General features: G+C 43.8%; 1 protein-coding gene across 2 annotated transcripts in view; it reads right to left on the reverse strand.

Annotated features, from left to right (window-relative positions):
• Positions 1–27,695, reverse strand: part of ABL1 (ABL proto-oncogene 1, non-receptor tyrosine kinase) — a 132,881-nt gene that overhangs the window by 29,672 nt on the left and 75,514 nt on the right. Inside the window, exons 1-3 of one of the 2 annotated variants that reach the window (XM_045771279.2) lie at positions 17,262–17,421; positions 1,543–1,716; positions 663–958 (exon numbers count right to left, since the gene is read on the reverse strand). In XM_045771279.2, coding sequence (XP_045627235.1) covers positions 663–958; positions 1,543–1,716; positions 17,262–17,340 — 549 coding nt within the window. In that variant the 5' untranslated portion in view covers positions 17,341–17,421. Of the gene's footprint in view, positions 1–662; positions 959–1,542; positions 1,717–17,261; positions 17,422–27,695 lie in introns of those variants that run through there. The other variant, XM_045771278.2, reaches the window with a different exon arrangement.

The following is a 27,695-nucleotide window of genomic DNA, read 5'->3' on the forward strand; positions in this document are numbered from 1 at the left end:
TTATGGGAAGAACGCCATGTACCAGAATTATTTTGGGGAAGTGCTATTAAGGTGGTCTTTTACTTTAAAAAAATCCATCTATTATTGCAAGTTTACTCCCTGAAGATGAATTACTCTCACAAGACGAGAATTTTTAATGTAATGTAGAATACCTAGCAGGTATTCCCACCGTGGCCTTATGAAAGAGCTAACAACAAAACAAAACTCCAGCAGGGCAGGTGGACAGCCACACCAGGCCCCTGGACTTGTAACACCACATGATCGGTCCTCAACAGAGTGTCTTTCCTAGGCTAACGGATTGACGCCAGCTGTTTACTTGAAGATGTTTCCTTCAAGCACCTTCCCAGTTGAGATTTGTTTTTTTTTTTTTAAATATTTTATTTATTTATGTGACAAGAGAGACAGCCAGTGAGAGAGGGAACACAAGCAGGGGGAGTGGGAGAGGAAGAAGCAGGCTCATAGCGGAGGAGCCCGATGTGGGACTCGATCCCGGTACGCCGGGACCACGCCCTGAGCCGAAGGCAGACGCTTTAACGACTGCGCTACCCAGGCGCCCCCCCCAGTTGAGATTTGTTGTGATGACTTCTCAACCCCAGCAGCAGGAGCTCGCCAAAGGCTAACACCCCCCCAGCCCATCAGCTCCCCCGACTGGCGTTCCCTACCTTGCCATCGGAAGCAGTGTTGATCCTGTAGTGGTACACCCTCCCTTCGTATCTCAGCGAGATGGACCTCTGGCCAGGACTGCTCTCGCTCTCTCGGACCAAGAAGCTGCCGTTGATCCCACTGCTCAGCAGGTACTCGGCCGCGTTGCGGGACACAGGCCCATGGTACCAGGAATGTTTCTCCAGACTGTTGACTGGTGTGATGTAGTTGCTTGGGACCCACCCTTGGCCATTTTTGGTTTGGGCTTCACACCATTCCCCATTGTGATTGTAGCCTAAAACCCGGAGCTTTTCACCTTAGAAGAGAATCAAATCAGACATCAGCTTTTAAAGGCTGGCTTTGTTTATTCCCATTTGGTCTTACAGGATTACTGAAAATCTCCAAATTCCTCAATACCTACTTCCCTTTTAACAAATCCACATAAATATATGCATTTATAAGTATATATAAGAAGAGTATACATTTATATATGAAGCTTCCTGCTTGTACTGAATATAAGAGAAATACAGAGCTTGAGTTTTCATAAATTTATTACGTTTACTCAAGTGTTCTGTTCCCAACATAAGGAAGTTTCTTAGGGAAAAAATACTTATTCTTTAAAAAAAGAAAAAGCGTTTTCAGTGTTTGGTTCAGGCGTTCTTTTCACTATGATGCTGTGTTTTTCCTAAGGACTACTGTATAGGAACTCTTCTCCCTAAGGAAAAGTGGCTCTCTTATAAAAATGCTGGGTGTTTGTTTCTTTTGTTTTGTTTTTTGATGTCTCTGCATTCCACACTTTAAGGCTGCTCTTTCACTAGGCAAAGGGGTAGCCAGTCAAGCCACAGTTTCCCCTGATTTCTGTCTCTTGCAAGCACCAGCAGCGGTCCACAGCCTTTTTACCTTTAGTTATACTTAGGGTGTTGTCCCCACTGGCCACGAAATCATACAGTGCAACGAAAAGGTTGGGGTCATTTTCACTGGGGCCAGCAAGAAGGTTTTCCTTGGAGTTCCAACGAGCTGCTTCACTAAGACCTTGGGGCTCAAAGTCGGATGCTACTGGCCTCTGAAGGGCTTCTGGAAGACAAAGGGGAAACAAGAAACAGGAAGAATTGGGGAAAAAATTAGTTCTATTCTCAGGAGCAAAAAAAGTCTGTTTCCATCATTATACACTTCTAAATTTATTTCATTTCTTAACATCTACATGCAATTTGTATTAAGAAAGGTGGTAAAATAAAAATGGACTCTTCCCTTCCCAAACCTTGTGAAAAATATTGAGTATTTTCATTCCAAGGTGGCAATCACTGTTCCCAAATAGCTTTAGCTTTTTAAATTCATTAATACAAAATGAACTCAGTTAAAACTGGAAACAGTCCATCCTCATATGTCTTTGCCATTGCTTATATATAACAGAGAATGAAAGTTTCTTTAAAACATTTAAAAACACGTCAAAGTTAATATGTGCACATGATTTAAAAATCAAGTAAGACAGAAGGGCTTATGATGAAGGACAAACACCTTCTACCCCACTCTCCTCTACACCCAGAGGCAACAGCTGCGCTTTGGGCAACCCCTCCGTCTCTCTGAGGATAAGCTGGGTTGCTTTACCCCTGCGCCTCTCCCCCCACGGCTCCTGTGCCAACCTCTACCAGTTACCTTTGCATCTAACAGACTTGTACACACTTTCTTTCTTGTTCTCCAGCTATACACAGTGTCTTTCAGCTATTTACTTCCCAAGATAAGAATATTAACATCCTACTCTTCCAGCTCTCTCTCCACTCTCAAATATGGCCTTCTTTACATTTCTTTTACTTTGTGAAAACTGGTAAGTTTCTTTTACTCTGTAATAATCAAGTCCTTCATGTTTCATATAAGTAGATTGGAAAAGCTGAACACCAATCAACATCTCTTATGTTAAGAACATACGGCTACTGTTTACTACAGGGTCAAATGGTTCATTCTGGAAGTTTCTTCTTCCTTTTTTTCTTGAACTATGCTCAACCTCACTAGAATTTCTGTGATATACATAAGAGTTCTTTTTAGCCAGCAAATGTACTCCAAGTAGGTCTTTTTTCCTGTAAGATTTTATGTATTTATTTTTTCATTTATTTACTTGAGACAGAGAGAGAGAGGGAGAGAGAGAGCTCACACAAGTGGAAGGAGGAACAGAGAGGGACAAGCAGACTCCATGCTGAGCAGGAGACAGAGTCTTAGAAGGCGGCAAGAAGGTCTTAACAGTCATAGGATATTATGGATTGAAATCTGAATATTCATTTATTCAGGAAACTACAGTGAGAAATCAAACTTTATAAAAGGAGGGAAAGGGGAAAATTCTAATTTTGCCATATGTGTAAGCCAAACCCAAATGGTAAGAAAATTATTTAGGGGCGCCTGCACGACTCAGTTGGTTGAGTGTCAGACTCTTGGTTTCAGCTCAGGTCATGATCTCAGGGTTGTGGGACCAAGCCCCGCCTCAGGCTCTGCACTCAGCAGGGAGTCCGCTTGAGATTCTCTCTCTCCCTCTCCTGTTGCCCCTCCCCCGGCTACAATCTCTCTCTCTCAAATAAATAAATCTTTTTAAAAAAATAAAAATAATGTTAAAAATTATTTAAATGTTCACTCTTTATGGATTTAGAGAACCCCCAAACATCTTTTCTTGGGCAATAACACCCATCTCAGGGATGGCCCTGATTCTGCAGTATTCACTTCCCAAAACAAACAAAACAAAACAAACCACTGGAGACACCTAAGACATCTGAGGGATGAGGCTAACCTTACAGAAACATGAATGGAAAAATTTCAGAAATTGGATTTCTTTAAAATACCTCTTTGGAATAAACTGATACAACATAGTTAAGATTTTATTTATTTGAGATAGAGCTAGAGAGAGCATGGGGAGGGGGCGGCAGAGGGAGAGGGAGAAGCAGGCTCCCCACTGAGTAGGGAACCCAATGCAGGGCTCGATCCCAGGACCGTGCGATCATGACCTGAGCCAAAGCCAGATGCTTAACCGACTGAGCCACCCAGGCACCCTAACAAGGGTCTTTCAATTCTAGCTTTTACACTACTGACTGAAGTAAACCTTCAGGAATTATTTTTGCTGAAAGAGTAAATCCCAAATTATGTCATTACTATGTTTGGTAATCTCACTGTATGAATCATAAGGACAAAGAGAAATTCAAGGAAGAGGGTCTGTAACACTGTCACTTCCTAGAGTGTAGAAAAGCCTTAGTGATGGGTTAGGCCCCATTGTTTTGAGTATTTTACATGGGATCTAAAAGCATGCCTAGCACCATCGTGATCAAGGATCGATCAATTAACCAAATAAAGCCAGTTAAGGCAGAGAATTTTTTTTTTTATTAAAACGTGTGATCTACCACCCCCACCTGAATGTGCGTTGGTTTGCTGGCCTTGACTGCAGGGACAAGGCCTGCCCTCTCCGGGGTGGGTATGTGATGAGAGTCAGAGCTTGTCCCCATCATCTGGCTTCCAGCCTCGGTTCCCTGCAGGCCGAGGGAGGACTTGGGTTTTTATCTCTGTGACCCCAGAACAGTCCCTCCCAAACGCTTACAGCTGGCTTACTCACACCTGGTCTGGCAGCAATGTTTTTACTGAGTCTAAGACATCCATCTGAATACTATAGAAACAATTCTCTTTTTACACCTGCATTTCACTGGTTTCATATTAACTGAGTAAATGAAACAAGTGTGTCTGAAGATCTGGAAAGAAATGCTCACTGGCTTGTGGTGTGGCTGGAGCCGTGAGTGGCAGAGGACGGCGGTGGGCCTTGGGCAGTGGGCCCTGGGCACTCGGTAGGCAGGTTTTACAGGGGTTTTACAGGAAGTGAAGCATGCTGGTCAACCTAGTAAGTTGGTTAAGTGGAAGTGAGTCAAAAGACTTCTATTGTCATTATATTAAGTAACACCATTAGCCTGAGGATTCTTAACATAAAAGAACTCTTGCATATCAACAGGAAAAGATAAATCCCTCCACTATGGAAAAATGAACCAAAACCATGAATAAGCAATTCACAGAAAATTTAAATTACCATTAAACTTGGAAAGCACATTAGCCCTGGCTTGTAATCAAAGAAATGCAAATTCTTCATCAAATTGGCAGGTACATTTTTTCTTTTTCTTTCTTTCTCTTTCTTCCTTCCTTCCTTCCTTCCTTCCCTCCCTCCCTCCCTCCCTCCTTCCTCTCTAAAGATTTATTTATTTATTTGACAATGAGAGAGACAGCTACAGAAAGAGGGAACACAAGCAGGGGGAGTGGGAGAGGAAGAAGCAGGCTCCCAGCGGAGGAGCCTGATGTGGGGCTCATCCCATAATGCCAGGATCACGCCCTGAGCCGAAGGCAGATGCTTAACGACTGCACTACCCAGGAGCCCCGGTAGGTACATTTTCTTGAAGCTAAGTCCGTGTAAGACTTCAGTGAAATGTAACTCATACAATACCAGAGGTTGCTGTAGAAATTGCCATAACGCTTTAGGAGGGCAACCAGAAATACCAACTGAATCTTTAAATAATTTCATAACCTTTGATCCACTTCTAGGAATTATCCTGAGAGCCACACAATTATTTCTATATACTGATTTTTAAATAGCAGCACAGAAAAAGAAAAGTACAAAATACCTATCAATAGAAGGTAAGCTAGCTTGGGGTCTATCCATAATACAGAATATATCCATAAAACCATCCAAAATATTTTTAGAAAAAACAGCTACTGGCTTGGGAACATACACATAATAATGCATTGTTTAAGTGCTCATATTACAACCTGTGACATACAGCATGATCCCAATTTTGTAAAAACTGAAAAGAGTACAGAAGGAACCACACCAAAATGTGAACAGCAGTTATGAACATGGGGTGGTGTGTTAAGAGTGCCATTAAGAGTAGTTAACACGGGGTGGTGGGATTACAAACATTTCCTTTATTCTCTTCTATATTATGGCCTACTTCTCACAATGAATGGGGATTGTTTTTTATAATTCAGAAAACAATTACAAAAATAAAGAAACTGCCATCATAAACAGGAGCCAGCTGACATTTCCCTAATTGATAATCTAACCTGAAAAAGAACTGTGGGGGAGGAGGAATCTCCTCGAGTTGTCCTGAAAAAACATTTGCGCGCTTCCCTCTGGAGTCCCGACCTCGCGGCCATGAGCACACAACTCTGGCAGACCCGGCCCACACAGGAAATTAAACCAAAGTCATGAATACAGAAATGCTTTTCTTCTCCAGTGCCATTTGACCTCTTCTATCAAACATTCTGCAGCATCTGGATTTGATCAAAGTTACATAATCAGGGGAAGTGGCCTGGAAAACACCTGGACTAGGCAGAAGGCCGATACTCGCCCAGGGGTGCCTGCGGATTTGAAGTCGGGATGAGGAGGGACTGTCCCTAACATGGAGACCGCTGCTGGGAATTTCATGCGAGGGGATGAGCCCTCTGTCAGGAAGGAAAGGGCCTCCCACTGCTTTTTGATTCAACAGGAGGTCAGGAAATCCAAGGCAGTCTCTCGATTTTCCTCTCCAGTTCTTGCTCCATTCCACAAATTAATGGCCAAAGCCCAAAGGGAAGTATTGCTCATGCATGCCTCTGGATCGAGACGCTGAAGTGCAGCCACAGCCCAACACCAAAACCTTCCAGTTAAGTCCCAATCCAGGCTGATGTCAAAATTGACTCACAATGTATAAATGCCAAGTTCCTTGCTTCATTTCATAGTGAACTATGCTCGTCAACCTTAAAAATGATCACAGCTTACAAGGCCAACTGCAGAATGTTCTTCAGCCTTCCTGGCTTCACGCAGGGACTTTCTGCCAGGCCCGAGGTCAGGAAGTTAGACCCCTGAAGAAGCCCCGAGGCTTCATTCAAAAGAGATGCCCCAAACAGCTCCCCTCTTCTGTTCTTCCAGTGGGTCTTTTGGCTATTGTTAAGTCTTGGGAGAGAAATGTCAGCATCTGCTATTATTCTTACTTTTTTTCAATGAACATTTTCTGTCGCATCCTTTCTGAGTCATATTTTAAATCTATTTAAGATTCCTATCTTCAAAAGTGCCTCTCACCCCTTTTGAGACCCTTTTGTTATTATTTCACTATACTGTTCATGAAAAGGCTTCCACTCACCCATAAAACTCAGGCAACATCATTATTAATTAGCCAGTTGAGCACCAAGAATGGTGATAGCTTTAAAAAAAAAAAAAAAAAAAAGCCGCCAGGGGTGCCTGGGTGGCTCAGTCGGTTAACATCTGCCTTAGGCTCAGGTCAGGATCTCAGGCTCAGGTCAGGATCTCAGGGTGGAGCCGCGTGTCAGCCCCATCTGTGTTGGGCTCTCTGCTCAGCAGGGAGTCTGTTTCTCCCTGCCCCTCTCAAATAAATAAAAATAAAATAGGGGCGCCTGGGTGGCACAGCGGTTAAGCGTCTGCCTTCGGCTCAGGGCGTGATCCCGGCGTTGTGGGATCGAGCCCCACATCAGGCTCCTCCACTGGGAGCCTGCTTCTTCCTCTCCCACTCCCCCTGCTTGTGTTTCCTCTCTCGCTGGCTGTCTCTATCTCTGTCGGATAAATAAATAAAATCTTTAAAAAATAAAATAAAATAAAATAAAATAGCCTCCAAAAAGCTACGGCTTTAACCATGAGAATATCAAACTGTTTAAAAATCCAGTAAGAATGCTGCCACAAAATTCACTGGGCCTGTGTGTCTTTAACTTACTTCAACGGTAGTCTAAAAAATGGCTCGGGTCCTTAAAGTACAATTTAAAGATAGTTTTATATGAAAATAATCCTTTCTTAGAGTTGTGTGTCGCTGATCAGAAATGTTCACGAAAGATTCTCCAATATGGCCTATCTGGTCTAGACTTCCAGGGGCTGCCCCTGAACCCCTTCTGCGGGCCAACAGGAAGAGAGGTAGAATGTTTGTGAACTCCAGGGGCCTTGAGGCTACTTCACAGTCCCAAGGGGAGGGGAGATTTCACCTCTGGGAAAAACAGCCCTGAGAAGTTTCCCACCCGCCTGTAGGTGCTCCGGCCCCCTGTCCCCACCTAGTACAGAGCAGCCCACACTGTGCCCGGGGCCCTTCAGGGTGGGGGTGTGGGGGAGGAGGAGAGGGCCTGTCCGGCATGATAAACATTCCCCTTACTTTAGCTCGATTTCAATTATTTAAACCCTTGCTGCTTTCTTCTTATTTCCTTTGTGAGCCTTTCACTGTTACCCTCCAGTTCAAGGAATCTCTGTAATTCAGAAATCTATAAAACAGATCCCTCAAAAAAGAGGGAAGGCTTCGTGTTTTATTTCAGACTCGGTTCCAACTGATGAGATCATGCGCAGACTATTCTCAAGTCAGTATACAAGAGTCTCATACAACTTCTCATAATATGAGCTTGACGAAATTTGAACTTGACGAAAATCATTTTATCTACATTCTACATGGTCCTTTATTTTGTAATTTACACCCTCACCCAGAGAGGTTAAAATTATTTAAGAAACGAGCTTAGCTGAATACAGCCTTGGCCTTAACTTCACACTCAACAAAATTTTCCCGGCACCCCAAACATAGCGTTAGCTGCTGGGGAGCAGGGGTAGGCAAGGTGGCAATGACGCAAAGAATCGCCACATGGCCTCTGCTCCTTGTGGGAAGAACACAGCTAATGAAAATGTACATGGCCTCAACAGCAAAAGTCAAATAGAAGACAGGCACTGCCCTGTGGATTAATTTATAAGAACACAGACGCTGAGGGCCAGGAGTTGTGAAGGGGCGAGCTCACTGGCATCAGGAAGGATGTGGATCCTGAACAAGACCTGGCTTAGCAAGGGAAGCAGGACTAAGACAGGGGTCCAAGGCTAGCCGGACACACTGAGGCTACTAAGGGAGAGGTCTTCATCTGTGCTGTGCTGTGGGCCCTCTGGTGACGTCTGGGTATGCCTTGGAAGAAAGTCTGCAAATGCTGAGATCGCAAAGGAGAATAACTGCACTGAAACAGTCCTCATAATCTTTAAGAAAAATTAATTTGTGATACAGTGCCTCTTTATTTATACATTAAATACATGCTTCTTTATTTACACATTAAATGACAAGATCTAGGAGCAACTACTGTCATTTCAAAGTAGTGATATGTGTAAGCAAGAATCACAACTGTTAGATGACAAAAATGCCTGATTTCTACCGGTAACAAAATCACAAGTACCTGCTAATATTACTGAGCTATGTTACCTACATTCTTAAAAAAATGAAACACTAATTTTCAGTTAGAGGTTGGTGAAATAAAGTTCTAATATTTCCCCATCCAAGGACATGGAGCCCAATTCTATCCCAGACCCCAAGGGATTTCCAGGTTAACAACTCCTACACTACAGATGTGGTTCAATAGAACCCCAGTAATCTGACAGGGAGAGGGGCCTAGAAAAGAGGCTGCTATAAATTAGTGAGAAGTCCAAATTATGCAACTCTCTTTTTAAATAAATGCAGTTTTATCACTTCCCACTTATGGGCATTATAGGCAATAAGTTAAATAGGTTTCCAGAGAAACCTCCTTTAAAAAAATAGAGAGTAGGGGCACCTGGGTAGCGCAGTCGTTAAGCGTCTGCCTTCGGCTCAGGGCGTGATCCCGGCGATCTGGGATCGAGCCCCACATCAGGCTCCTCCGCTGGGAGCCTGCTTCTTCCTCTCCCACTCCCCCTGCTTGTGTTCCCTCTCTCGCTGGCTGTGTCTCTGTCACATAAATAAATAAAATCTTTAAAAAAAAAAATAGAGAGTAAAAAATAAAGTTATTTAAATTAGACCAAGGTTTAAATATTTCCCCTGGAATCTGTTTACATTATAATGTTCCTAGCCAGTCAAGTTTAGAAAACAGAATTCTCCATGCTAACCTCTGTCTCTATCGGCAGTCCAAATATTAAACCTTTCTGAAAGGTACAGTCCACTCCTTCTATTTTTTATAAAATAAAAACAAACCCTCTCTATCACCTTCTAAGATCCTGTCGTCAAAGAAGCCTACAGTTCTGGAGATGAAGAATAACGACCTACATAAAAGGACACCCCACCATCTTCAAACCACTCTAAACACGATGCTCACCCCTCCCCCACCTTATCCTAGCTAAGTTTACACCCACACTGTGGCCACTTCTCCTGCTAAATCTCCCTGACCGGTCCAATCCTATCCTTGCCTCACCACACCCCAGACTGGTTTCCCCGCTTCGACCTGCCCCGCTCCATTCTGCCTCCACACTGCCACCAGAGGGGTCTTTCTAAAATGCAAGTCTGACCAAGTGGCTCTCCTGTTAACATCCCATGGAGACGGCTGCTGGTAGGGGCAGAAGAGAAAGCCCAGGATGGCCCTGCCTGTCCCTGGTAGGCCGCTATTTACCAGCACGGTTGCCTGTGGCAACACAAAGAACAGAGCGGTCAGGTGCCTTACAGGGTCATCGGCAGTTGTACAGATAACATGGAAGACACTGCTCCTAGCAGGTAACAGGCCCTCAAAAGATGGTTGGGGTTGTCATTACTACTACCAATGCAGGAGAAGTCTGAGCTCTTGAAGCGGGCCCAGAAAGCCCTTCAGGGGCTGGTCTGGGGCTAGCTTCTCCCACAGCTCTTAGCTCCCCATTCCAACCTCCCCAAACCTCTGGTGGCTTCCCCCACACAAAGCTTGTGGCTGCCTCATCTTGTATGTACCCTGACAAGTGGGTTTTACTTCCCACTCCCCATCCTCCTGACCTCACCTACCTCTACTGAGCCTGACTGGTCCTTCCTCCTCCCTACCGCCTCACCCCCAATTGATTACTTCCCCTTCATCTCATCGGGAAGGTTCTGTCAGCCTGGGCTCCAGGGTGGACAAGCCTTGTTTAAATCTCAGTCCACCATGTCTTGGAGTCATCACTTTCCCAGCCTCAGTTTCCCAGTTGCACAACAGGGCAACAATGGTATATACCTAGCCGGGCTGTCAGGAGGACTCCACGCACACTGCATGCAGAGAATATCTGCACAAATGCCAAGTGTGGGACCTGACCTCCGGGCCCTGCACTACAGGGCAAGCACCCCCTCATTTCTTATTGTCCCCACAATAACGAGATCTCTGGGGCAGAGCGCAGTGCAAGGCAGGGCACACGGCACCACGGGGTGTTTCTTCCAGCCAGCCGGTGCACAGAACGCCCTGCACTCGTCTTCAGCAACAAGGTAAAATACTAAGTCATGACGGAACAGTGCACCTTAATTATCTGTTAACCCACAGTAAGAACCGCAGAAAGACAGCAGGATGAAAAGAAAAGGCACTTCACCAGGGAAGCTTTTGTAAAGATCTCGGAAATGCGCTAATTTTTTTAATGGAATGTAAACCATGGTCAAGATCCTAAAACTAGGTGCAACATGAAAGTCCATTGCTCTGTGCTTTCAAAAGAAACAGGATTGGTTATAGACCCGGAACAGGCAGACGGCACCTCCACACACGTTCGTTCTGTCTGAGGGGGAGGAACGGTGCCCCAAATCCCTGCACTGGCCCAGATTTGAACTGTCTGCAGTGAGCCCGCTAACCAGAGAAGCACCAGAGAAGCATTTTTATTCTGTCACAGGCCATTTGCAGCAGACTGGAAGCCTCCTCGTCTGCCTGCCAGGCCTCGGATGGTTTGAAAGCCCTCATTTCACATTTCCTGTTCTCCCTGAAAGGGTCATCGGGACTCCTGGGTCAGTTTAGGCCCAACTCACTGAAGTAAAGGGGCTACCCAATGGCAAGTAATATCCCCAGGAAGTCTCGTTAGCCATTACTATTCCTATTGCTAATCTCAGTGAGTGAACGTGACCAAAAAAAGGTATCTGAGTTCCAAAATGCAATGGCTAATTCTATCCACGGCCCACCTTTAAAATCAATTTTAAGATATGCAATGTACAGTGCTACTGGTTGCATTTAAGGACTGGTAAGACTGATAATGATTAGGTCTTTAAAGAGAATTTCAGAGCAATGAGGTTCAAGTTTACGAACTGCGTGTGATAGAATAACAGCTGGTACTGATGGGTCACTTACTGAGTGCCAGGACTGTGCCAAGCACTGCATCTGCCCTGAACCCCCATGAGCCTACTCAGCAGACCCTCTCATGACTGTCTGAGAGGCCGGGCAGTGGAAGCAGAGGTGAGGTTACTCCTCCGCCTCTCCCTCAGCTTCCCAGGCCCCAGTCTGTCCACCAGCCTGCGTGGCTCCCACTCAGTCTCTTGTACTTCTTGCTCTTTCAGGATCTGGCTTTTTTCCTTTCTCCCCTCTGGGTCTCTTCCTCTGCCTACCTCCGGCCATCCTCCCTCTGTCCCCTGTCCCCCACACCCCTTCTCGTCTGTGTTCTCTCTTTCTGGTCTCAGCCTTTCTCTGCCTCCCTCTCCTCCTTAATTCCCACCTGCTTCTCTGTCTCCTTCATCTGTCTGTCTGTCTGTCTTCCCTGTCCCCACCACCCAACACAGTATAATAAAGTACCTACGGTGTGGGTTAAGAAAGAAGGATCTGAGAGCCAACTTCAGAGAATAACAACTCTCATCATCCGAGGGCAAAGTTAGACTCTCAAATGTCGATAATTAGCAAGCTGTTTTCCCAAATGTCTTTGGACCTATAACTTCACTAGGCAAGAAAACAAGACTGACCATAATGTGCTTTGTGTTCTTTTTTTAACCAACGTAACCTTGGGCCAGCTGACTATGAGAAGTGACTTAATCTGCCCTCTCGGAGGCTCGAACTGAGGACCTTCAGATTATGAGAGTGATGCTCTGTTAGTTGCACTGATAGCAATTTAAGATTGACCATAATTTGGTTTTTGTTACAGCTGGGTATGGGTACAAGGAGTTCAGTGGGCTATCTGCTTTCTTTATAGACTTAGAATTTTCCATTAAAAAAAAAAGTTAAAAAAAATTATTTTATAAATCTTTCAGTGTGTTTGGTTATGATCCACTATTACACAGGAAAAGTGAAATTCTTCCAATATCCCATTTGATCTTTAGTTCTTATTGTATATATCTTTTTATTTTATCTTTTCCAGTTTTATTGAGATATGATTGACATAAAACATTGTATAAATTTTAGGTGTACAACATAATGACTTGATACATACCAATAATGTGAAATGATCAGTTACCACAAGTTAACATCCATTACCACAGAGTTGCAAATTTTTTCCTTATGACGACAACTTTTAAGATCTCCTCTCTTAGCAACTTTCAAATATACAATACAGTACAGTTAACTACAGTCATCATGTTGTACGACGTTGTTATATATTTTTAAGCTTATCCGTAGACAATTTTTCCGGTTTCTATTTCAGATCAGTGATTATACTGGCAAAATTATGATGATTTTAGAACAAGATAATGAGTAGTATGAGATGTTCAGTTTTCACGTATTTGGAGCTGTGGAAATACTGCCTCTGGAGAGAGTAAGATGCCAATCATGAACCAATGGGATTTCTTCTTCCACAATTAAAACATTCACCATGGTCATAAGAAAGGATCAGAGGGGGGGCACGGTTGGCTGGCTCAGTGAGAAGAACATATATGACTCTTGACCTCATGGTTGTGAGTTCTAGCCCCATGTTGGATGTAGAGATTATGTAAATGAAATTTACCAAAAAAGAGAGACAGAGAAAGAGAGAGAGAGAGAGAAAGGATTAGAGAAAGGGAAGATACTTTTTCCTAAAACCAATGACAGGAAGTATTAATTCTGTGCATCAAAGCAAACTTGGAAACAAACTTCTGTTAACAAGAAAAACTACAGGTAGGTTCAGCTCATTTCTATCATGACTTCAGCCAATGGAGAAATTGACAATGCCAGCATTTTAGACTGCTAAATATTTGTTTAAAATAACAGCTAACGTGCTATGACATCTTGCTCTGTGCAAGGCTCTGTGCTGAACGATTTAAATGAAATCTCTCACGCAAATCTCCCAACTCTACAAGGCAGGGACTACTACGTGTTGTATTTTAGAAACGAGAACACTGAAGCTCAGAAAACAACACGCCTCAGATCAGCAGGCAAGCACGGCTGACAACCAGGCCCAGGCCCCTGGCTCTGCAGCCACGTGCCTCGCATGAGCCTGGGACTTCCGCAATACCCTTACCACAGAACCATCTGGACTAAGGGACAGCTCAAAGGAACTGCATGTCAGCATAAACACACATATTTAGCATTTTATTGGTTTCAAAACTATCACTGGAATCATCTCCTAGATCCTCAAAACAATCCACTAAGGTGGGCTGGACAGAGGATGTTTGCTCTTTCCGACTCAGAGGTAAGGAAGGAAGCAGAAAAGCCCAGGGATCAAAAACTGGGATCTCCTGACTCCAAATTCAGAAGTAGTTCCAACCAAAGTGAACTGGGGCCCCTCCCCCCCTCTTCTAGAAACCCCACAGCGTCAGTGTGAGAATGAAGTGAGGATGTGTAGGAAGTGCTTAGTGCCCAGGCCTGTCACAGCAGAAATGCTCAACAGTTTTAATGTAACCTCAAACGAGAGGACTGGCTGGCTTTCTATTAGGTTCCTGAAAAAGCCTCACATTTTCTTTGTTACTAAACAAGGGAAGCATGTGATGACCTCAGGAGAGAGTATTTAGAAAGAGAGCATGAGCTGCTCTGAAGCAGAAGTTCTAACAGTGTATCTGTGTGGCTGGCACCACATAAAGCATTCGCCAGAAAGTTAACTGCTGAAAAGAAGCATTTAAAAGCGGGCCCTTAAAATAAATTTACAAAGTTCAAGAAGAGTTCACTTCACAAGACATTAAATTTTGATCCCACACTACAGAACTACATATCCATGTACAACAGTCACGCACAACGTATACAAGTACAAACATGAACAAAGAACACTGGGAAAAAAGCAAATTCAAATGGCTAGTGTTCATGTCTTCTTCCACATCTCTAGGGAGAAGAAATAATCAGAAAATTCAGTGTTTGAAGTAAACCTAGGTTGTAAAGCTAAATGTGGTCATGGTGAAAGATGCTAGCAAAACATACATTTTTGACAGAGTTGGAACACAAAACTCAAATGTTATAAATACTTATTATATGCATAGAGTATTCCCAGAAGGATACACGAGAAACTCTGAGTGATTGCCTCTGGGTACAGGGAAACTAGATAGGAGACACAATTACTTTTCACAAAATACTCTTACAATTTTATCATGTACAGCTCTTCTAATATACGTTTAAAATTTTTACTTCTACTGATAATCATTTTTATCAGTATTAGTTTTCCAGAAAAGAAAAAAATACCCTATTTCAGGCATTCGAGTGTTTCTTGAAGACACTATTTGAACGTTCACAGAGAGTGCCAAAGGTCACAGTCACAGTTAGTAAAGCACAGACCAGCTAAAACCGGGCTCTTTGGAGCCAGACAGCATGGGTTCAAATCCCCACACCACCACTTGCTAGCTCTGTGACCTCAGGCAAGTTTCCTAATCTTTTGGTGCCTTAGAATCTTCACCTATAAAGTGGAAACAACCACAGGGCCATTATCAGAAACAAGGACACTAAATTATACAGAATGCCAAAACAGAGCTTGACATTTAATTGTTTCTTTGACAGCAAGGCCTGGGTACCAAGTAGATGCGTGATCAAGTTGTGTTCATGGCTGAACTCTCTTTGACAGAATGGAAAACTTGACCATATTCAATTCTCTCTGTGCCCTGAACTGCCTGAGCCCCGAGTGGGTGTCAATAAACACTGATTGATTGATTTAGGATGTCAGTAAAAACGGAAAGGCTGGATTACTTATCCAGATGTTGGCAACTGTTTTTCCCAAGAGCCTAATAGCACATCCAGTCTTCAAGAAACGGTCACTGAGGTTTGTTAAATTCTCTCCACTTACAAAACAATAATTCCACTTACTTTCTCCCATTAAATACACCAGCAAAGTAAGGGAAACTCAGTAAGAAGAGAGAATTCCTATAGTGACTCCTTCCTAGACATAGCCTTGACCCAAGACAGTCTGTGGTACTAGAGCTGGGGGTTTTTTGAGACTCCGGAGGCTACGTTATTTCAAAACAGGATGGAATAAGACATTTAGGATTAGACTCCCCTCCAAACCCCAATAATTAAAGCAGCCAGGTACACACTAAATCTCCAGTTTACCCCGAGAAAACAAAACAATATCACAGCCCTGCTGTGACCTAAACTTTCCTGCAGCTCTGCAGCTACAAAAGCCCGTTCATCTCTGCCGAAGGCGTCCATCTGCAAAATGGAGATGATAATGCCTAACACTAACTCGATACAGATGTAAATGAGAATGTGTTCAGAATTTCGAGCAACTTGGAAAATAAGCGACGGATTAACTGAAGATGATTTTGGCTGCTTCAGATGCCAACTTTTAGGGACAAATAAACCTCCTCCTCCCTCCAAATGCTGGATTTTGTGAGCCTGCTCCAAGGCCCAAAATCCCAAACAGGGAAAGGGACTGATGGATGTACACATACTGTGGCAGCAAGGGCAAACAGGTCTCACCTACCGCACTGGTGCTTTAGGTTTAAGCTGTTTATGTGACTCCAGGCAGGCCCTCAAGTCAAAAAGAAAAAAAAGGTGCCCTAAGGGTTGTGGGGTGTTAAAAAAAAAAAAAAGTTGTAAGGAAGAAAGGTTAGACCATTTATGAGGGCTTCGTTTATTTCTCCTTCATTTTAAAAAAGTAAAACATTCCAACTTCATGGCACTATAGCGAAAATCCTACTTGTTCTAAAATGAGATTTACGTTTCTATTCCTATTTTAAGTCCTAAGTGAAAACGACAGAGAAATGCCAGCAAGATTACGTCTGGGATGACCAGTTCCTAAATCAGATCGATTTCATCCACTCGAAGCTACAAAATGACGACGACCAGGCACCATCCCCAGTTCACTTTTCCGCTGTTACTAGCACAGAAAAGGAAAGACAACAAGAAAGCACACAGGGGTGAGAAAAGGAAAGTAGAACGGAAAGAAGGCAAAAGTAAGAAGCTCCTGGCTCTGCGCTTTATAGAGCGAACCTAACACGAGTTTCCCCCTCCCCCGCCAAGTACTCTCCGGACTCACTGACGATGCTTTCCTAAAATCTGTAATTTCGCTTCCCTCCCCCCCCCAGAGAAGGGAGAATTCCTAAGACCTCTTCGTGGTCTGCAGATAACATTGGGTTGGGGGTTGTCAGCGTGGGGTGCGGGGTAGAAAGATCGCTCGAAATTCTGTATCCATAAATGGTAGAGCCGTGTTCCTTTGTACACGATCCTTAATGAAAATCACATGTTTCACGAACACGGGTCGACCTTTTTGACACATAATTTCCAATTAACGGTAGAAATTCCACAAAGCGGGCTCACAAGGCCGTTCGGGCCTGTAAAGTTCGCTTTCTCAAACTTTCTTGGGAGAGCCCCGCGGCTGGGGGCCCGGCGACACCGCCATCCCGGCGTGGGCTCTCCCGGGGTGAGGGCGCGGGGACCGGAGCCCCGCACCCTCCCGCTCCGCCTGCAGCTCCCAGGCGCGGTCTCAGGAAAGACAGAGAAAGAGCGAGGGAGGGAGAGAAAGGGAAAGGGAAGGGAGGGCTAGGGAGAGAGAGGAGGGAGCGCGCGCGGGCGGGCGCGGCCCGGGAAGGCCCGGCCCGCGGCCCCGCGGCCGCCCTGACCCGCTCCGCGCCGGCGCTTACCTTCCAGGTAACAGCTGGACGACGAAGAAAGCCCCTTCTTGGATTTGCAGCCCACCAACTTCAAGCAGATCTCCAACATTTTCGCGCGCCGGCGGCCTAGGGGCCGGCACCCCCGCCCCACCCGCTCGCTGCGCCGCGCGCTCAGGCCCGGCGCGCCCCGCTGGCCCCGCGCGCCCTCCCGCGCCCCGGCGGCCCCGCCACGCCGCCTCGCCGCCGCCCCGCGCGCCCGCCCATGGCCGCGGCCGCGTTTCAGTCTCCGCTTCGGACGCGCCTGTTAACAAAGGGCCCCGAGCCCGGCCCGCGAGGCCCGCCCCCGCCGCTGCCGCCGCCACCTTAACCCTCTCGGCGCCGCGCCGGCCCACGGGCCGGCCCCACTCTTCCCCGCGATTGCCAGGCCCACCCGGGCCCCGGCCCTCTGCCGCGATCCAAAACCAACCCGGGGCCGGCTTCTAAGTCAACAGGGGGGCTGTTTTTATGTGCAGCACTGAGTGGTTCGCAACGTCGGTAAATCCTAACGTCCCAAGAAAGACACCGGCTACTCGGGCTGCCGGGAGCGCAGGCCTGCTCAGCACCACCTTTGGAACCTCGAGCATCTCCATGGCGAGATGCCCCCAACCTGCACCGCTTAAAGCCGAACCACGCCGGTGCGAGGGGCTCTGGCAAACCCTGGGTCGCCAAAATGTTGGTGAATAATGCAAATTCCTCCGCAGTTACCAATACTGGTCTCATTTATGTTCACTGAGTTTACAGTGATTAAGGCTAACTCAGTGGGTGTATAAAGAATGAATAATCAGAGAGCTAGAACCCACATGACAACCTCACAGGCATGCAAAACATTTGTCAAATCATACATTCACACTAGGAGGTGGCTGGAAAAGGAAGAGAGGTAAGTTCGAATTCAAACATAATTTCTGATTATATGCAAAGGGAATTCCGCTTCCACAATAAGAACCCATCAGAGGCAGGGCCCGCGTCCCTGCTTTGCTTTATTTTCTTCAACAGGGAACTTTTTTCCTTGTTTGGTAAGTGCCACGGGTACCATTATTTAAAACCCATTTCATTGCTGTATAGGGTTGAAATCTTTAGAACTCTGGTTAGGATTGATAATATAAGTTATTATAACATAAAATAACAATAATTACAATAGTGTATTACTTGGTATAAAGCCAGAAATCTAGATCAGTGGGAAATAACAGGGAACCCAATCATACCAAATCATTTAATAAAAATCAGATATATTTCAGTAACAATAAAAGGAATTTATTTTGTTTAATAAAGTGTCAGATAACTGCAACAGAGAGAAAAATTAATGTAGCTCACATCTTAGAACACATGAATAATGAGAGAGGATATGTACTGACACCTTACTGTATGTCAGACACTTATGAGAAACATGGTGCATTCACTACAACTGCATTTGCACAATGATCCTGTGAGGAAAAGAGAATCATTATCCCAACTCTTCAGGTAAAAACCTGATGGTCAGAGAAGTCAAGCACCCCGCCCAAGGCACCATAGTTGGAAACCAACCTTGCTTTTGCCCAGTTCCAAGGATGAGGCTCCTGACCAGTGGATGACACAGCCCCCTCCCATCAACGATAAATTCCAAGTAGATTAAAACCTTGGGTTTCTGTATCTTTGATTAAATAGCTAACATCATATATCTCAGAGGAAGTGGATGGTTAAGAGACCCTGGCTATGAGTGGTCAACTCCAGAAGGCAAAGCTGGACTCATTTGTTATACTTTCCAGCCTATCTGTAACAACAAAAATCTGGGTATCCTGGAATAGCTAAGTAACAAATCTTCATGTAGGTCTGCCAAATATAGCACATAAAAATTAAAAACTGGACTGGACGTGACTAGTGTGTATCACAGGGGCTCTCAGCCAGGGCACCATCAACTTTTCAGAAGTGTCCTACCAAATTCTGATCAATGTACAAAATGTGTTTATCCTGCAGCTGAGTGGACCGGTGTATGGTTAGTGCTGTAGTACCAGCTCAGGGCTCATGAGCACCTAAGAAGACAGGGGCCAGGAAGTAAGCACGCAGTTCCCACACCTGGAGACACAAGTGACAAGTGCTCTAACTGTGGATGCTACCTAGGTTCTCGGGGGCACTGCCATTCTGCCACAGAGCCCGCAGGTAGTGATGCTGACTTGTTTAGTGTTGTCTTAAAACTTTCAAACTCCAAGTGTAAAGCCAAAAATAAAATTCAAAGGGTGCTACCAGTACAAACTAAAAAATACAGTATCTGTTTTGGTGCCATTCTGGAAAGTTCAAGGGCTTTGGACCAAACTATAAGAAAGTCTGTCATTGATACAACACTACAGATTTAAAAAGCTATAACCAAACTGGCGGTTTAATGCCAAGAATTATACATGAATAGATATTTTTGTGGTTCTAACCATATCCTTGGATACTATCAGTTAATATAGGCCCAGATATTTGTTTGCCTTTCCTGTACTATTGGATGTAAGTTTATTTTAAAAGCTAATGACTATTACTAATATTCTCTTCTTGAGTCTACAATGACCTTATCCTCTTAAGTCCTCTTAAAATGAGTAATGCTTATAAACTCTGTCCAAATCTTTTAAATTTTAGTTATAAAATCATGCATCAACAGGTCTGGCAAAACACTCTGAATTAGCAACAACGAATACCGAAAATTTTGCCAAACTGTACACTACCATATCAAACTGGACTATTCTTTCCAGATCCAGGTTTGATGGTTCTGAAACTCATTTGCAAGATACAAAAAGCACTGTTAACAAGCAAATAAAGGAGAGCCTCAATCTTCTTCCTAGAATGAAAAAAGGCCCAAGAAAACTTCCCCTTAAGCAACCTTAAACCCAGAGGCATTAACTTAAGCAAAGAAATGAAAAAGACTGTGAACTAACTTGTTTGTTCTGTTGCATTCAGTTTGGGAAAGAAACAGACGTTTAATACATGCCTGCTATGTGCCAGGCACAAGGGTCACAACAATTCCATTTCACAGGTAAGGAAACTTGAGGGGGCCGGGAGAGGGTTCTGTCCAAGGTTGCACAGCCTGGAAGTAGTATGGTCCAAAGCCCCTGACCTTTACAAAATGCACATAATTTTCAATTTAAGTGGAAGGATAATATGAGCAAAGCTAGAGGATGAAATAAGAATCATTAACTGCTGGGGAAAATGTTTTAAAAGAAAACAATTCAGAGAATTAGAACTATTTAAAAATATTTAAAAATGTATTAAGAAAATTAAGAAAGAATTCAGGTCCTTAATTAAAGTACGTGATCTGAGCTGTGTTTCTGAAAATATAGTTCCTGGGCACTTTTTTTTTTTTTTCTTTTGAGAGAGAGAGGGGGGTAAAGAGTGAGTGAGTGCACAGGCAAACAAGGGAAGGGGCAGAGGGAGAGACAGAGAGAGAGAATATCCCAAGCAGGCTCTATGCTGGACATGGAGCCGGAGGTGGGGCTTGATCTCATGGTGCCCCTACGGACAACCTATTTTGAATCGCCTGGGACACTTGCTTAAAAGGCAGACTCTTGGGGGTGCCTGGGTGGCTTAGCCAGGTTAAGTGTCTAACTCTTGGTTTCAGCTCAGTCATGACCTCAGGGTCACGGGATTGAGCCCCACTTCAGGCTCCCCACTGGGCTGGAGCCTGCTTGAGATTCTCTCCCTCTCCCTTACCCTTTGCCCTCCCCTTGCTCATGCATGCATGGGCGCACTCTCTGTCTCTGTCTCTGTCTCTGTCTCTGTCTCTCTCAAATAAATAAATAAATAAATCTTTACCCAAAAATAAAGAAATAAAATAAAATGCAGGCTCTTGGTCTCCATTCTAGCCCTTTAGAATCAGAATACATGCAATGGGCTACATCTTAACAAACTTGTTGATTATTTGTGTGCATACTTAAGGTTGAAAACCACTATGTTTTAGAAGAGAGAAGAGTTGCTTCTTGTTTTCACCAGGAATAGGACGCTTCTTGTTTTCACCAGGAATAGGACAAACAGTAATGGGTATTTCTAAATTTTTTTCCTTTGAAGGCAACTTTGTTTATTTTTATATATTTTTTAAAGATTTTACTTATTTGAGAGAAAGAGTGAGTGAGCAAGCATGAGCGAAGGGGCAGAGGGAGAGGGAGAAGCAGACTCCCCACTATGCAGGGAACCCCATGCCGGGTTCGATCCCAGGACCCTGGGATCATGACCTGAGCCGAAGGCTTAACTGACTAAGACACCCAGGCGCGCCCCTGAAGGCAATTTTTTTTGAATCTAGGAGATGTATAACTCCAGAACAAGTTACCAAAAGAGGACCCTTCTCTTAAGATTTTAGGCTAAAGACAATTTCTTTTTAAGTTTGGAGTTCAGTCCTATTTAAAAAGGGGGGCTGAAGTGGGTCAAGGGAAGGAGGCAGGAGGCCTGACATGGGGCCTGGTTTGGGAACCTCTACGACCAAATGATCCCGAATGTGACTGACCCCTCCACTGTTTCCAGCCCAGCCAATAACTTTGGGGGTGGTGTGGACGGCAAAGATCTTGAGGCATGTGCATGCTCTTTCAGCACCTGCCAAAAAGCCCCCTTGCTCTGACTCTGCAAACACTCTCCAGTGACAGCCTGCTGGGTGCTCCAGGTGTGTGTGTCCAGCGTGTGTCCAACTGAAGGAGAATGTGGCTCAGCAGATCCTATCAGTCACATCCATTCTGGCCACTGTATAAGCACACATAGGCACCTCTTTGTCTCATAAGTTTTCTGGGAGATCGCACTACCTGGGGGTCGAGCGTCACAAAGGCCTGTTGACTCTGGACTGGGGGAGGCAACGCAGTGGAGGCTGAATGAGCTACATCACACAGCCCAGCTCTGAACTGCACCTCTGCTATCCACTGTGGTGGCTTGGGCAAGTGACTTCACCTCCCAGAGCCTCCACTGTCTCAACTGTAACACTGGGGGAGAGGAACCATCTCGCAGAGTTATGAAGACTAGAAACAACGTATGGAAGGAGCTCCATAAACAGTAGCTATTGTTATTTCCAAAAGAGCCCTCTTACCAGCTCAGATGATGGTCTGTGTTCCTGCCTAAGTCTTCCTGGGACTAAGTCAAGAGCTAAAATTAACAAATGTGATATGTGAAAATGATTCCAGAAAGCACAGTCTGAGGGAGTGAAAGTAGTCTGGAGGTTTTCCAGGGGACAAGGAATCCATTTATTTTATGAGAGGAAAGAAGCACTAGCTATGGAGTAGGAGTAGCAACTACGATTGAAATGTCACGGAGTCCTACCTTTCATCCTAAAGCCAGGGACTGCAATGACAGCTCTGCGGCAAATCACAAACTCCACACCCCACACCTTTAACAAGGGGGCCTATTTCAGGCCCAGGACTTGATGAGCCAGCTGCACTCAGGACTGTCTTTCAGGTAACGCTGACTGTTTCGTTATTTGCCTTGGTATTTCCAGAGCCACAATTCTCAGTTGGAGGCCAAATCTTTTTTTTTTTTTTTAAAGATTTTATTTATTTATTCGACAGAGATAGAGACAGCCAGCGAGAGAGGGAACACAAGCAGGGGGAGTGGGAGAGGAAGCAGCAGGCTCATAGCGGAGGAGCCTGATGTGGGGCTCAATCCCTTAATGCCGGGATCACGCCCTGAGCCGAAGGCAGACTCTTAACCGCTGTGCCACCCAGGCGCCCCTGGAGGCCAAATCTTGAATTGTCTTAGAGTAAATCTTTCTAGCAAATCTCATTATAGTAAGACTCTACTACATTTTTATAATTAACAAGTCAAATATAACTATTAAACAGTAATTTTTCTCTAAGAGGAAACTAATTTATTATTGGTATGCCCATTTTATTTTTTATTAATTTTAATTTTTGTATTATACACAAGTTAAAAATCAAATAGTACTGAAGTTTTGTAATAAACACAGCAATCTCCTGACTCCATTCCCCAGTCTGCTGCCCTACAGGCAGACAGCCTCCTTCCGATTTCTAACTAATATCCTCATATTGTTTCTAGATTCATCAGCTCTCCACATTATATATTAACTTATTATAGTAGTAGTATCCCAATCTCCCTAAAGAGTAAAATCACAATTTTCGGTTAAGTCGATAGTCAGCATTTACATTCCTGTGATTATATAAATACTGTCCACTGTTCTGTCAATAATATATTACGAATGTTTCCTTTATCTTAGACGTATTAATTGCCTTGATTTTTTCCATTTAGTTCATCTTCTACACATCTATTATTATTACCCCCCCAAATATTGCAAAGATCTGTCAAACACCTAGTGGTATTTTTTCCAAATACTAAAACACTTAAAATATTCTCAGTTTTATTTATTTATTTATTTATTTATTTATTTATTTATTTTTAAAGATTTTATTTATTTATTTGACAGCCAGCGAGAGAGGGAGCACAAGCAGGGGGAGTGGGAGAGGAAGAAGCAGGCTCATAGCAGAGGAGCCTGATGTGGGGCTCGATCCCATAACGATGGGATCACGCCCTGAGCCAAAGGCAGACGCTTAACCGCTGGGCCACCCAGGCGCCCCTCTCAGTTTTATTTATTTTTATTTTTTAAAAAGATTTTATTTATTCATTTATTTGAGAGAGAAGAGAGCATGCAAGTGGGGGAGAAGCAAAGGAAGAGGGACAAGCAGACTATGCGCTGAGTGTGGAGCCCCACATGGGATTCAATCCTATGACTCCGAGATCATGATCTGAGCTGAAACCAAGAGTTGTATGCTCAACCAGCTGAGCCACCCAGATGCCCCCTCAGTTCTATTTACGACTTCCATCCTCGTTTTGCTGGAATACGCTGTCCAGTGGCTTCCTGGAAAAAAAAAGGGAGGGTACGTTCCAAAAAATGTCTTTCTTTGATCCTACTCTGATAGTTTGGCTGGGTATAGAATTCTAGGTTAAAATTAATTTTTCCCACTTAATTTTGAAGATGTTTCTCCACTAGCTCCTAGTTTCCAGTATTGCTTAGAAATGCAATTCCACTCTGATTCTTGACCCTTTATATATGAACCTGTTTTTCTCTTTGGAAGCTCTGGAGTATCTTCTAATACTCTTGGTGTTCTGAAGTTTCACAATGATACAGCTAGGAGTGAGTCTTTTATCATGCTGGCACTCGGGAGATAATCCAATTCGAAGATGTAAGTCATTTAGCCCTGGAGAACACTCACTCTGAGGTTTTCCCTGATACTATCTCCTAAATTCTCCTCCATTTTCTTTTGGCTCTCTACTTCTAGAATTCCTATCAGATGGACACTGAAGCCCTGGGACTGAGCCTCCAATTTTCTTACCCGTTCTCTCTCATTGTCCATGTCTTTTCTTTATGTACTGCTTCCTGTAATAGGCTGTATTCTAAGTCTTCTGTTGAATTTTAAGTTTTGGTTATAATGTTCTCAATATTAAGGAGCTCATTATTATTCTGATAGTCTCATTATTCTATTATTGTGTTATTTTTATTAACACTGTTGCTTGATGTTTGCAATATGTCTCTCTGAGGACAGCAAAGACTAGTTTTTTGGTCTCTTCTGTTTCCTGCATTGTCTTTATTTCAACCAAGTTCTTTTTTTCTATGAATGTTTTACCTTTAACTGTTAGAGACTCTTCTCTAATGTTTACAGAAATTTGATTGAGGAACTAAAACGTATGCATGGAGGCACACAATTGGTGGACTTCAGTGAAGGAAAGTGGTGAGCTCACTTTTCCATCAAGAGAATCCCCAAATTTGGTATCTGTAGGATTTTTTCTAGGGCCACTCAATTTCTTTTTCCCCCAGAAAAGAAAAAAAAAAAAAAGGGAGGCACCTGGGTGGCTCAGTCAGTTAAGCATCTGCCTTCGGCTCAGGTCATGATCTCCAGGTCCTGGGATCAAGCCTTGCATCAGGCTTCCTGCTCAGCAGGGAGTCTACTTCTCTCTCTCCAAGTCTGCTTCTCTCTCTCTCTCCCCCCCTCTGACTCTTCCTACCGCTCTTCTCTCTCTTTCTCGCTCTCTCTCTCTGCCAAATAAATAAATCTTAAAAAAAAAAAAAATTCTGCTCTTGCTCATCCTGCTGTCTTCAGCCCCTTGGCTTATTTGTATCCATGGTGGGGGTAAGGCCCCTGAGTCCAGAACCTCTATAGGGCAATTTGTCAATATAATATGTCTAGTCTCAAATAGGTGGGAAGGAGAGGTGGTCATCTGCTGTACAGAGTTGGGGAGCAGTGTGAATGAAGAATCTAAACACTTCTTTTACCGACTTTCCCCTCGATTTTAGTTATAGGCCTCGCCACTCCCTGCTTTCTGTAGTACTAACGCCTCTAATGTCAATTTTTTTCTCCGGATCTTACAAGCACACTGGCTTACTTCTAATGTCTCTCTCTGAAGAGGTTAGGCTTCAGTTTGCTTTTGACTGCCTTCCATTTTCAAAAATGTGTTCACCTTTCTTATCCACTTACCCTTTTTGCCCTTATGAATTTTCACTTTGAAAAAATCTTTTTATTATCATTTCAGTAGAGCTTGGAGAGCAAATGGAGATAAAAACGGGTTTTCCATCTTTAATATTTTTTCATCAGAATCTATTTCACCCATTTTATAGATGAGACAACTGAGGCACAGACAGATTAAATAACTTGCTCGAGGTCTCACAGCAAGGTATGGCAGAGCCAGGAAAAGAACCCAGATCTCCAAACTCCCTTGTTAGATTTTTTTCCATTATATCACACCCACTAGGCAGGTACCCATAATCAAGAGCTGACAGACCAGTTTTAGGACACGAGGCTGTAAAACTATTTAAAATTTGTTGCACACTATAGGTCTCAAATCATAATATTGCTGGTGGTGAAGAAACAACCAAATCCTGAATTCCTAAACCCAGTTAAATCCACTTACAAGTTAAGTCAGAAACAGATATATTATTAAATAAAAAATAGTTTGGGATAATTCCTATTAAACATGAAGTGCTTGAATTCAACTCAAAGAGGTTTCAAACATTTTCCTGAATTGTCTCCATCCCTTTACTTTGGTTAACTTTTGAAAGGAATGCCAATGAATTTTATTTGAAATCCCTAAAACTTTTGTTTGTCTTTAATCTGAATATTGAATAAAGATTACAATATCTATAAAACAATTCAAAAATAGCAATGTTGCAGAAATCAAACCACTTCAGTCTACTATCTGTAGAATAAAGTAAACTTATGCAGAAACACTGATAAAGGAAAAGCCTGAGCACTGATTATTTAGAAGCAAGATTCCTTTTATTTTCAAATGTTGCTTTTGGCTCTTATCGTTTTATTCACTTTGACCTGGGAAACCAGTGGTTAATTTTCCCTCTCTTTCTCTAAGACTGAAAAGAATCTGGCCAGCAGTGAGCAGGCCTAGGAGATCACGTTACTTGGGGGTGGGGGAGGCAGGCAGCTGGAGGGAGTGTAGACAGAAGGGCCAGTAGGGAAGGAAAACACGTCCTCTGAACCTCCCCACAGTGCAAGGCCCAGCAGGGATCAGGAGGTTCGCAGAGGGGCCGGTGTTTACCCAGGTTATCTCTGGGGCAGCTGAACCGGCCTTAGCTAGCTGGGCTCCCTCAGCATTAAGATCCTCTCAGCAGCCTGGAGCTGAGCCTGGGGAAGGCACATTTCTCAGTAATTGTTAGTGAGGACTAAAACCCTAGAAGTGAAACACTAAAGGAGTTTCATGTTTGTTTCTTCAAAACATTGAGCAGCAATTTGTTTTGTTGTCAAGGTTTTGAAACACACACAAAGGACAAATGGGTCCAGAAGATTTCTCCCTACACTTGTTAGAAATGACTGCTGTCCTCAGAGAAACAATGGCATCTCTAAATGAAATGGTACCGCTTTTCCCTCCTAAAGCGCCAGACACGGCATATTAATCCAAAGCCACATATTTAACCACAGAAGAACAGCTACAGATAACACTGGAGAAACTGCTCATTGAGTGGCACTGTGGTGATGTCAGGAGGAAAGAGTCACTTGAAAAGAAAATGACAGACCAAGAGTTCTGCTTCCACAGTCGACTGGCAAAAGCTCTCTGCCTGCCTGCCACCCTATCGACCAGCCCAGCCGGTGTATAAGCTCTACGTTCAGTAAAGCAACTCCAAAACCGGATTGAACCGCTAAGTTAATTTTCACATTTCCTAAGCAATAATAATTCATATTTATGGCAATTCCAGCAGGAAGAGCATTCCGATGCAACTCTAAAACAATAGGAAAAGTTAACTCCTCAATAAGGTTTAGGCCAATAACTACGTTTCAACTAGACTTTCTCTGAGGAAAAAATGAATGGGAATCCCACACAGACTAGTTACAGGAACCCCCAAGCCAACAATAGTCCCCAACATCTGTTCTCCTCTCTCTCAACCCCTCAGTTTTAGACCTTAACCTTAGTTGTAGATGGACACATGGCCCCACAGTAAAGACTACATTTCCTAGTCTCTCTGGTACCTCAGCATTACCATGTCAC

The sequence above is a fragment of the Ursus americanus genome, chromosome 18 (assembly GCF_024610735.1).
Source record: "Ursus americanus isolate L20-20 chromosome 18, mUrsAme1.1.p, whole genome shotgun sequence".
NCBI lineage: Eukaryota > Metazoa > Chordata > Mammalia > Carnivora > Ursidae > Ursus > Ursus americanus.